The following is a 12,740-nucleotide window of genomic DNA, read 5'->3' on the forward strand; positions in this document are numbered from 1 at the left end:
CCCCCCCCCAAAAAAAATAAAAAAATAAAAAAATCCACAAAATATTATAGTAGTAGAAAAGAAGGGGAAAATATTAAAATTCACATCCTGATTCGTTTCAGTGGCATGTTATGACAATAACATTCAAATTTTTCAATAGTCGCTAATTAACTGGTCGAAGAAGCTTTCCTTGAAGGAGGATTAACTTTAGGATGCATAAAGTTTTACAAGATTTCTCTGTTTTTATTGCTGCTTTAAAAATGCCTAGAATGCTAGGTTTCACCTTAAGTAACAGACTACCAGCTGTTAAGTAACATGATATCTGAAGTGTGATTATTCATATGTTCTCAACATGCCTTAGGCCATGTGCCTTACACAATCTAGATGTCTGCCTAATTCTATCCCATTACAACATCTTTCCTGAAAAGCTATAAAGGTGCGTAAATTTGTTCCAGCCCAAATGCCCTTTAGTTAATGTTTAATTGTTTCTTTCTTACTCTCAATACCTTGTTACATATCCTTCAATAAGAATTGTTCTTGTTTCTTTTAGATAAATAAAAAACTTACTGAGACAAATAGAATCAATTAACAAAAAGAAAACATATTAACAAGAACAAACCCAGAGGGATAAAAAAAGGTGTCGCATATAGTTGCTACAAAGATTTTCCCTCCTGCTTTCTCATAAGCCCAACAAAACTTGCCAAGAGGAAGTGATCTAAGGATGGCCGTCACCCACCAAAGATATCAGAGTTATTCCACAAAAAGCAATAAGAATAAAATGTTATGTAGATAACAAACCATATCACAGCACCAGCTGCTGCAACTTTGCCAAGCATACAAAGGCACTCAACCAGGGTTTGAAGATACTTGACATGAAGTGGAGCATCACTCTTTCTGATTGTTTCCTATGCACAAGAAAGTCAAAAGTTTAGCTCCAAAGATTACAGATCACCACTAAATCAAGAAGGATTATAGTCAATGAAAATAAGTGGTTCATACAAGAAATTCATCGGGGGTTGAATTGGAAAGCCATGTTGGCATTTCATGTAGAGCAATTGTAGCATCCTTTGGTACATCACTACCATTGGACTCCAAAGTGCCTTCCCCATCATGGCCATCAAAACTGAAATGCAAATTGTATATACAAGTAAAGCAAACATTCATGTGTATAAAACAAATGCAAAGACCACCATATAAGGACTCCAAAATCAAATGGTCTCCTCTCAAAAAGAACATAAAATTTGTTTTTAAAAAATTAATTAAAAAAAAAAAAGAAAGAAAGAAGAATCAGGAATACATCAGCCAAGCCAGAATCAGCATCACAAAAGATTATAACCCTAACACAAGAAAACAAAAAGGAAAAAAAGATGATTATGATGATGAAGAAGAAGAAAGTAGACAGAATATCATGCATGCAAATATGAAAATAAAGTTGTCAATCATTACATTGGAGGAATCTTATAAAGAAAGAAAGAAAAAGTTTATTGAGATTTTAAAAGATGAAGCATGCAAAAACTAGGACAAGTAATCATCTCTAAAAGCATGGTAATAAACAAGAGTAAAATCTATCATTGAAGTAGACCCTTCCAAACTTTTAACATATTCAGTAAAACAATACCTCTAAACAGACCATGTGCTTTGAAACAAAAGGGCAAACCCCTAAAGATGTCACAAAAAAGGTTTAACAAAATAGAGTTTGGACCGAAGACTAGTTCCCACCACAATATAGCAATTACTTAATTAATGTTATTGTAGCCATCAGTGAAAACAATACATTATAACTCAGCAACATTCTAGTACATCAAAATCAATGAAGTCAAAGCAGGAACGAGCTGAAAAGTAATGTAACTGTCTTGTAAAAATTGCTAAGAACTAAACTTCTACATAACAATTTTTAGCAAGCACATCAAACTAACACATTCATATCATATACTGAAGAAACCAGTTTCCTTAGTTATTCACAAGAGAACTCGAAAACCTTTTCAATTCTTGACTAACATAAGACAAAGCAATTTCCCAGAACTAATTAGTCTACCTACTGCAAAGGCAATCAGGTCCTAATCATCAAGAATGAAATGAACAATAAGGAACTGTATGAAGTGTCGACAAGAATTCATTAACATAGTTTATACAGTACAGAACAAGAAGGAAGATAGAGATAGTGATCCATTTGGCCAGTATTACCCCCCATCCACAGATCCGGGCTTATACGATCCATCAACCTGGAGAGCAGTCTGAGTGTCACCTTTCAGTAACCTTGTTCTTCGAGATAGCGGTTGTGAATTATGTGCAGTGAGTGCAACGGCTGTGGTGGTTGGTACTTCATCGTCATTTTCTAGCATAGTTGAGCCAGCAGCACTGCAGAAAGAGCAGTTCAAACATAACTTCATAAGTTGAATAAATCACGCAACTTAAAACATAAGAATGAGGACAGATTACATGTGTTGTAAATTCCATAAATAACCTCCATGAAATCCAAATGTTTCCAAACAAATATACATGGAAACAGTTGAAAAAATAGTAGTAAAAGGGAAAACAAAGCATTGGAAGTATATATGCACAAAATAGAACAACTAAAAAAGCATTTCAGAAGTATAAACCCCAATAACTTAGCATGATGTTCAAAGTTACAGATCATAATGGGGAAAAAAAAAGAAATTATACCTATATTCGCCCTTGTTGTATAGATGTGCATGCAAATCCTCCAAGATCTTATAAAAGAGGGCTCCACGTAACTTTGTTAATTCTGAGCGGACATCTTGAAGTGCACCAACCTGGGCCACATGTGTGTCAAATAATAAAATAATTATGACCAAAAAAATGAAGAAACTATAAATAATGATTGAGAAACTGCAAAGATATGAGCCATGAGGGCCATGAGAAAATAAAAAAGGGAAGGCAACAGGAAGGTTGACCTTTTTTTTTCAGATGTCCAGTTTTGGTTCTTATACCATTCTAGTTTTCTACTCAAGCCAAAGTTAACATAAATCTTAAACAGCAGCTGCCAAGCTTTGTTATGCTAGATGGGGTAAGCTACATGGATTTAGTTACACACTCTTGATAAGACATTATGCATAGGTTTGATGATATGCTTGAAAATAATGAACTTCAATAGAGCTATACCTATTAAGCATTTGAAGTTAGAAGTAAAATATTTAAAATTAAATAATTAAAAAAAATCAACCAGCAATAATCTCAATGAAATGTAGAATAATGATATAACCAACTAAATGATTGGCATTTTCAGAGGCATCCCTTTGCCTTTCCATATAATAGAGGATAGAATAACAATAATAGCTCTCTATGACGCACAGGACTTTCTCATATTCTTAGTCTTCTTGAGGCAATATTAACATCTAACAAGCAGACAGATGCAACAGCTTTGTTGTATTTGTTTAGCCACATCTGTTCTTTGTTTCTTTATAGATTTTCTGATATGATGGATATCATATCACCTGCTTTTAGTATGTTTGCCCTTTTATCTGTACAAATCACTTTCTCCTTTTAACTAAAATACCAAGTGAAGTGCAAAACCAAGGTGGGGAACTAATAATGAAAAATAGCAGGTTCCTACTCAAAATAAGATGAAAATAGGATAAAATGTGAGTGAGTTGAAATCTTACAGTTTGGAGACCTTCTCTCTCAAGCATCAGCATAGACTGCACTTGCAATTGAACTGCAGCATAAAATTGCTTCTCAGCAATGAGCTCCTCTATACGTGCTGGAACCTGCACCTTAGATCTTCAGACTCAAAATCCTCCATGAAAGATAGAGAAGTTTAAACAGATAACAGAAAAGGAAGCAATTAAAACAAAAAGTTTAACAGAAATCAGGAAGCATGCACAAATGTATACATGCAAGCAGAAAATGCAACCTTGAGATGCATTTCCTCTAGAACCTGAGAAAGACATTATATGAACTGGATTTAGGGGGTCAGTCATCCTAAAATTGGGGGTCCCTTCTTGTCGTAAATATTCAGTTGTAGCATACCATATCTCATTGGATTGGCGGGTGAGTAGAATCCATAAAAAATACTTGTAAAAAAAAGTGATCCATTGAGTCATACTAAGTATGTTTGAATTCTATTGATTATAAACTATCTTTATAACAATATAAGAAAAAAAAATCCCAACATAAATTCTTGGTGCTTCAATACTGGAGAATTCTAGTCTAGAAGCTCCTTGATGCAGCAATAGACCATGGTTGATCAAATATCTATAGTAGTGTGTTGGTATCATTATGCTAAGAATGAAAATCCATAATAGCATTGATTCACAAGAAGATAATTGTTAGCATTAGCCTAATTTCATCGCCATTCCAATAACAGGGAGCTTTCACGAGTTATAATGTCTCTATATAAGTCTCGTTCTATAGCTTCAATGAATTTTGAGGTCATTATGTGCTTCACAGCTAAAACTACTACAAAAGTTCTACACATGTACAGATGTAGCACACTGGATATGAAACTGCAAATGCAATTTTGCATACTGTTTATTCTAGCCCAAACTGTTAAGTGGCAAAAAGTGACTCCGAGTCATAGCAAATATAATTAGACTATTAGAGGAATCTAGCGTAAGTTCTGACACGATACTGTCTTTTAATCAGCAACGAACAAAGCAATGCAATTGAATCAAGAAATAAAAAACAGTAAACACTTGGGAAATAAAGGATTGACCTTAGCAATGCCTTCAATTTGATCCAATAAGGAGATTATGTGTCGCAACGTAACTGAGCGATACCATAATTGATGCAATTGTTTATTGCGCGCACTAAGGTGCTTCTTTGCCTCTGCCAAATCTACCTTTAAGACAGAGATACTCTCAGTGGAATCACTGAAAAGCTTCAAGATCTGAAGATAAACAAGATATTTGTTAAATGGAAAATCATAATGAAAGGCCAATCCTAATTCAGCTACTCTATGTAAACAAGAGGGAAGTGGCAAACTCTTAAGAATTCTTCAAAGTAACAACTGCCAAAACTACAATAGAAAGTTTATAGCACAATAAATTGAACAACAATAACAACAACGAAAACAATAATAACCATCAACCATTTTCCCATTAAGTGGGATGCAAAGTAAATGGGAAATTTAAGGAACTATAATCTGAAGGTGGACCTCCATTAACACCCACAATCAAACTCCCTGAAGTTTCAGTTGTGAAGTACTGGCAGTTTGAACCAATTGTTCCCGGGTCAACATAACAATTTTAAAAAGAACCCATGAGAATGAAATATTAAGAAACCTGGGAATAGTTTTGGATAGCTTTGTTGAAGCCACTATGATAGGTTTGTACTACTTCATCCACAACCTCCTCAACAACATCACTTTGCTCCTTCAACAATTGTGCAGCAGCATCACGATCTTTTGACGTCAAAATGTGAACAACATGAGGTAGTGAATCAAAACGAGCAACAGTCCAACTCTCATCTATTTTAGCGAGTTCACGTCTCAAATACTGCATTTCAGTAGAGCAGAAAGACTCAAATTATCACAAATTAGAGAGATTAACACACGACAAAGAGCAATAGAAAACTAGATATATCAATGAAGGTTTTGGAGCAAACAATCTACAGTTCAAATTATAAGCTAGAAGTAAAAGATAATTTTGGTATAAAATAGCAATGAATCCCTCATGTGATGCATACAACTTTGGTTAATATAACATGCATAGTGGTAAAAGAAGGCCATTTAATAAAAGTAATCCTATCTGTTGAGCAAAGCTAAGTTGGTTTGAAAAGACCATGAAGAGGTGAGGACTTTGAGAGCCAATCTGAAGCATTAAACGGGAAAAGTGTCAACATCTGGTGGTTTTTCTGCTGCTTTATTTTAAAGCAGCAGAGACTTATGATATTATTATACAGGCATATCCTAAACTTGCATCATATATAGCATTTAGTGTCAAAACCAGTACATCTTAGAGTAGATGTTTAGAACCTCTTAACTACAAGTACAAACTTTCAAGGTTCGTGATTTTTATAGAGGGGTTTCCTCTCAGAGATGCAGACAGATTGCAAAGCCTGGCCTGTTGATGTATTTTTTTTTTTTTGTCTATCTTAACCTTCCATAAATTGAGGATTTCTGGTCCTCCATGCCTTTTGTAATATCCTTCTGTCCTTGTTTAAGAAAAAGGAAAAAGAAAAAGAAATCAATTTTAAGTTATAATGAGAACAGTTTGCAGTTACAACAGCCTTTTGGCACCAAATGGGGTCAAATATGGGCCTACTTCAGACTAATGTACTCTGTTGGAACCAAGGATGAAATAGACTGAGGATATAATTATAACATTGGACAGAAGTTGTTCTCCCACCCTTGTAAGGCATGAGCCTTATTCTGGAACATAAACCTAGGTTACTGCACCAAAGTGCTCAAAGTTTCCCCATTTCTATTCCAGTAATCTACAAGCACTAGCAGTGAGGCCAAAAGTCCTTAGAATATAAATCAATTGCAGAGAATCCCTCTGAAAAGCAGTGATTAATCATTTTGAATACAAATCTAGAAAGTAACAAAGGAAAGCTTACAGCTTTGTCTTCAGGCAAAGGCAAGTCATCAAAAAGTCCCATATTGTGCTTTCAATGTATCCACACACCATAGAAGAGATAAGATTACCTTGTACTAACAAACCCACAGTTCTAACTGCAATGGATGAATACAAGTAATGAACACTCAAACTAATTGGATGTGATAAACATGAATAATGTGAATAATCCAATTTCACCTAAAATAATGAAAAGAATCTGCTTCAATGGGTGCACTAGGCTTCAGGAAATGAAACTTAGTGCAAACCACAAAATTTGGAACCAAAAAAAGAAGGGGGGAAAAGTAAAAAGGAAAATAAGGAAGAAGATCAAATGAAGATATAATAGCTATCATAAACTACTTCTGCAAAAGGCTTTTCTGAAGCAAAGCACATGGTTTTAAAATCCAACAAGAGATAGTGTTTCAACGTAAATAAAACCGATATTCTACTCACTCATAATAAAATGAAGCTGAAAAAAGATTTGTAAAGAAGTAACCAATTATATTGTTTCTGTAATAAGTTAGACCAACAATAAGTTCAGTTTTACCAAAAAAAATCATTTCGGAATATTATCCCCTAATCAACCTCAAAACTCCCAAAAATAATTAAATACTAGTTCAGAACATAGAACAGCGAAGTCTAAGCAGCAAAGCAAACCAAACTTCTTGCTTACGTACACTTATTCCTAATGATTTCCAGATGACAATACCTCCAAATCCAGCTCAAGTAGCTACTAAAACGAGAGTTATTATTTGAACTTCAAATAACCTGACATCAGCAAAACAAAACAATAAGAAAAGAAATATATAAATAAATAAAACAGCAGATGATTTTGAATTCAACAACAGAAAAATACGGTTCTAAGTTTGGCACTGAACCTTTCCCCTATGTCCCCCCTATGTCAGGAAATACCACAATCATCAACCACCAAACCTTTCCCCACTAGGAGGAGGCCCTGGAGCAAGCTCCGTGGATTGTTTGACACAAAGCATAAGCACAATTTTCTTGGTCATTCGGCAAAAGAGAAACTACACTTATTTCCAATGTAATATCCAAAAAATTCTAACAATTAAGTAGTGATCAGAAACAACCACGAGAAGGGATCAACAATCTATGACTGAATTTAATTTTTGTAAATCTTAAAGCACCTAACAATCAAAGCATAATTAAATATCATTTCTACCGCTGTTTATTACTATACGGTAACTAAACACACACACACACACCCCAAAATCTCCATGTTACTACCGCTAAATAGAACCAGATCCTTGATTTCCTCTCACAGGCGAAGTTCACTAGAACTCTTCAGCAATTTCACTCATACAGAAGCAAAAAAATCTATAAAACTCCATCGAATTCCTCTCTCCACACATATCCTTCCACTTCCTCCCTGTTACAGTTCCTTCATCACTTAGCTAAGCAACAAAAAGGAGTTTATGAGAATTCAAAAAGCTGAATACTCCGTCGAGAACTTACAGTAAACGAAATTCGAAATACGCATTCTGTAATCAGAGATCTCGGGGAACTACAAAGGATTCAAATCGAGATTCATTGTGTGCGCACTAAATTCAGCAGAGAGAGAGAGAGGCGGGGGAGAACCTGGAGGGAAATGGCGGCGAATCGACGGAGGAAGGAAGAGGAAGCGCGTGAAATGGACGAAGGGGGAAGAGAAAGTGATGAAGAAGTCACCGAGCGTTCGGAAAGATGGATTTGACTGGTAATAACAAAAGAGAAAAGGCGAACACGCGCGCGCGTTAGAGCGTAGTCGTTGTTGTTTTAGTGAGGAGGACGGGAAAGAGAGAATGATCCTGAAAGATGTGAAACGCGTGACGTGATGCTTCTACCTGTTTTTATCTAAAGTTTATTAACACATTTTTATTTGAATTGAATTTTGCTTACACTTAATGTAGTGTTTATTTGGACGCCGATAAATTAATTAAAAAAAATTATTTTTTTTAGTGTATTTAAAAAAATTTTAATAGTAAAAATAAAAATATTAAAAAAATAAAAAAAACATATTTTTTTTAAAAATATTATTTAAAAAAGATCTTTTTCGAGAATGACGCCCAAATAAGCTCATAATCTTGTTTTATAAAAGGGTCAATCTATGGTACAGATTCAAATTGATACATATTTACAGATTTTCTGACTGAATGAATGTGAGATTAACATGTCGTTCTTTTGTTGCAGGGCTTGTCTCCTGCTTAGCGTTAGGGGTGGCTGAGCCGTTAGCCAAGGGTGCTTGTACCATGGTTCTGAAAACTGAACCAGACCGGCTGGTTCAATCGGAAAAATCGAGAACCAGTCACCTAGTCGGTCCGGGTAAGGTCAGAAACCGCCTGACAAAAAACCAGTGAGAAAACCGGTCGAACCGGCGGTTAACCGGTGAACTGGGAGAACCATCTGGTTTTTTAGCGGTTTTTTGGTTTGGATAAACTTCAAAACGGCGTCGTTTTGAAGGTAAAAAAAAAAAAGGAAAAAGAGAAGCTAAACGCACGAAGCCACGAACCCTAATCTCAGTCTCAACTCTCAACTCTCACACTCTCACAAGTCACAAGAGACACCATAGCCACCACGGGCAGACCCACCGTCGCATAGCCACCCACGATGGAGCAGCCCCTCTTCGCCGTCGCGTTGCCACCACCATCGCCACCGCATTCCACCGCCATCGCCATCGCATCCCACATCCCACAGCCCCTCTTCGCCGTCCCACAGCACTCCAGCCACCGCAGCCACTGCGCCCCGCAGCCCCCAGAGCCCCGCAACCACGCTTCATTGTCATCGAAGAACTCGTCTCCTCTGGGTAGAGGCGTCGCATTCGGAAGCTCCGTTGCCATCGCAGGAGCTATGTCGCCGTTGTAGGAAGCTCTGTCGCCGTCCTAGTAAGCTGTGTCACCGTTGTAGGAAGCTTCCTCGCCGTCGTGTGGAAGCTCTATGGCCGTCGTCTCCTCTGTTCGAGCACGCTCTCTTTCTCTTCGCCGGTGTCACTCCCTTTCTTCCTCGCCGCCGGTAAGCACTGTGGCTTTGATTTTGATAATACTGTGCTCGCCGGTGTCGCCTCCTCCTCCTCGTCTCCTCTGTTTGCTGGTTTTACTGTTACTAATTGAGTTGCTGATTTAGGGTTTGTCATTCTGAGTTACTGATTTTGTTAATTTGTGCTTATTTTGTTAAATTTTCTGGAAAGAATTTGTTGTTGATCCTCAGATATTGTGTTATTGATTTTGTGAATTTGTTATTTTATTCTGAGTTGCCAATGTTTATGAAACTTGTGCTTATTTTGTTAAATTTACTGGAAAGAATTTGTTGTTGATCCTCAGATATTTGTGTTACTGATTTTGTGAATTTGTTATTTTATTCTGAGTTACCAATGTTTATGAAATTGGAGTTGATTATAATGATCCTCAGATTCTGAATTGCCCTTCTGTTGAATTTGGAGTCTGATTTCTGGACAGAACTTTTGTTGCTGTTGCATTTTTTTATTTTTTTTGGTTCCATTGTGAGTTGCTGTTTTTGTTTTTTTTTTTGTTGATTATAATTATTATGAGTTGTTTATTAGAATGATTTTGAAATAATTTGATATTTTTTGGATTAAGTCTGAGTGGTTGTTAATTATGATTTGTGATGAAGAGTTTCTTTATTTAATTGAATTTTTTATCAATTTATTTATTTTGGTTTTACAAAGCATGAAACCCAGAACATTTCAGTTCTATTGGTAAAAAATTATAGGATGAATATATATGTTTAAAATTATATATAATTTTTTAATAATTTTTTTTAATATTTAATTAAACCGGTTGAACCCCGATCGAACCAGTGAACCATTGAACCAGTGACCTCACCAGTTTATTGACCGGTCCGGTTCTCGCAACCTTGGTTTGTACGCATAAACTGGTGCTAGACTTTTGTTACAGGGCTTGTTTCCTGCTTAGCGTTAGGGTGGCTGAACCGTTAGCCAATGGTGTTTGTACGCATAAACTGGTGGTGGACCTGTTGAGGTGGGCTTTGGGCACCAACAAAAATTGGGTATCCAAAGAAGGAGTTTTTTTTTTTACTCTGCGAATGGCAGGGAAAAAAAAGAAAAACGCTGCCGGGCTGCATCCATGGAGGGTGAAGTATTGAGGAAGATGTGATCCCCAAAAGATTCCTACCCGAACCACATCTCCAGCACACGCGGCCCAACCCCACCTGATAGTCCTCCCACAATGAAGACGCCGCACAAAGGTGCTTGTTCCCGTCGCTGCCGCCATTCAACCATCACAGGTTTTTTTCGCCGATTGATCTTCCCGTCTAGTTACAAGGCCTGATGCTGTTCAGCTAACCCGCATGGGTCTCTCCACCGGCAACACCTCCACAACAAGATCCTGCTAGGATGACAGAGTTCGCCTCCCGCTTAATCATTCCCTTCTTTGGCCATAGAACTCCTTCGATTGTCATCCATCCAAAACTTTCCCACACCCATTGCTTCTACTTCAACCATGTTGTCAACTCCAACCTCCGCATTCACTATAGGTTGTTGTTCTACCCCGCTCCCATCCCCGCTGCTGTTTGCTGTGACTGGCCAAAATTTTCATGTTTGGCTATCATAGTTCCACCTGTGACGAAGAACACCACGGCGACAGCATAATAGTGACTCCATAACTGCAATGTTTTTTTGTCACACCCATAAGCAACGTAGAAGACGTATAAGGCCATACAGATTAAAGAACTCCACCAACCATGACCAAAAACAAAAACAAACAAAAACGGCCCAACCCAAATCTGTAAATCCAATTGGCGATCTGTCAGATTGGCTCCTAATATTGAATAAAAAAATTGCCCCTTATTCACTGTTTCCATTAGCTGGCTCCCCCCTTCAACTCCTAACTCCCAAGGCAGACAAGCTTGCAGAGCTCTGCCAAGCCTGTTCCCTGCAACCAACATCTTGCCACTTGTCAACATATCCTTCGATCTGTATGCACAAATCTGTACCGTATAACTGGCCTTTATAAAAAGGGAAAATTGATATTTAGCGCATTTATAAATTATAATGTATATTTAGTGAAGATCTTTTTTTTTTAGTTTTTAATACTAAAACTAATAACCTTAATAAATATCTGTTAGGCACACAAATGAGGAAGAGCACGTAATTGAAAAACTTGCAACTTCAGAAAGAAAATAGTTACAACAGAAGGACAGTTGGCACTCAATCAGCATGATACGGGCCCAAGAAGGAGCACTAGAGAGAGAATTAATAGAAAGAGGTTGGTGGGTTATGATCTTCAGTTATTACTGGTACATTTACCTCCTCCTTGTGTTGTTTCTTTTTCTCTGCTCCCTTATTCTTTCTTTCTCTATTCCCTTTCTCATTTATTGTTCTTTTCTAATTCTTTAGGTACTGTTTATGATTGGAGTAATTGAGGAATTACTATACTCTTTTGCATCATTTTGCGGCACTACTCTTTTTTATTTCACCATTTCTACTTACAACTCTCATATATGCTCTTTACTTACCAATTACTTGTAAATTTCTTCAATTAAACATCAATACATACCCCATTTCTTCCCCTTCTTATTATGTATGAACTCTACCCGATCAATTGGTGCTTTCATCAGCATGGCCGTAGCTGATAACAAGCAAATGAAAGGTATGGAGGCTGACATTAAAAAGCTATTCCATATGTTCGATCCATCACGGAGGAGAACAGGTCTGAACGCACTCGTGCCATCCAGGAGTCTCTTACGCAGCTCCTTCAGGACCAACACAAGCATCGATCTGAGATACCTGAGCTCTCCCATAATTCAAACTCAGGCGTTGTTCCGTAGCATCGTTCGTCTCTGCAACCGCGGCGGGTGAATTTCGATTTGCCGAAACTCGATGGTACTGATGCTTTGGGATGGATTTTTTCAATGGACCAGTACTTTGATTTTTTTTCGAGTTCTCGAAGAAGAACAAATTGGAATTGTTGCGATTCATATGACTGGTGCTGCCATCCCTTAGTTTCAAATGTCCCAACATTTTGCTCAATTTCGCTCATGGAACCAAGTGAAGCGAGTGATTTTTTAGCTGAAAAATTTGGCCCGTCACTGTTCGAGTCACCACGAGAATTGTTATTCAAGCTGCAGCAAGGTGGCACGGTAAGTGAGTATTTTTCAGAATTTGTTGCTTTTGCAAATCGTACTCACATTGATCCTCCTGAGGCACTTTGAGACTATTTTGTTAGTAAACTGAAACCTGAGGTACAGAGGGAGGTTAAAGCTCAATGT

At 37.2% G+C, this 12,740-nt stretch overlaps 1 protein-coding gene across 7 annotated transcripts in view; it reads right to left on the reverse strand.

The window, feature by feature from the left end:
* Positions 1 to 8,317, reverse strand: part of LOC107617413 (exocyst complex component SEC8) — an 18,719-nt gene extending 10,402 nt beyond the window's left edge. The window contains exons 1-11 of one of the 7 annotated variants that reach the window (XM_021110520.1): positions 8,097 to 8,317; positions 7,974 to 8,022; positions 7,207 to 7,265; positions 6,499 to 6,613; positions 5,223 to 5,435; positions 4,655 to 4,828; positions 3,603 to 3,707; positions 2,644 to 2,753; positions 2,164 to 2,337; positions 979 to 1,102; positions 778 to 884 (exon numbers count right to left, since the gene is read on the reverse strand). In XM_021110520.1, the coding sequence (XP_020966179.1) occupies positions 778 to 884; positions 979 to 1,102; positions 2,164 to 2,337; positions 2,644 to 2,753; positions 3,603 to 3,707; positions 4,655 to 4,828; positions 5,223 to 5,435; positions 6,499 to 6,540 (1,049 nt within the window). In that variant the 5' untranslated portion in view covers positions 6,541 to 6,613; positions 7,207 to 7,265; positions 7,974 to 8,022; positions 8,097 to 8,317. Of the gene's footprint in view, positions 1 to 777; positions 885 to 978; positions 1,103 to 2,163; positions 2,338 to 2,643; positions 2,754 to 3,602; positions 3,708 to 4,654; positions 4,829 to 5,222; positions 5,436 to 6,498; positions 6,614 to 7,174; positions 7,266 to 7,375; positions 7,717 to 7,745; positions 7,888 to 7,973 lie in introns of those variants that run through there. The other 6 variants (XM_016319171.2, XM_021110517.1, XM_021110519.1 and 3 more) reach the window with 6 other exon arrangements.

This window comes from Arachis ipaensis, chromosome B09, assembly GCF_000816755.2.
Source record: "Arachis ipaensis cultivar K30076 chromosome B09, Araip1.1, whole genome shotgun sequence".
Lineage (NCBI taxonomy): Eukaryota > Viridiplantae > Streptophyta > Magnoliopsida > Fabales > Fabaceae > Arachis > Arachis ipaensis.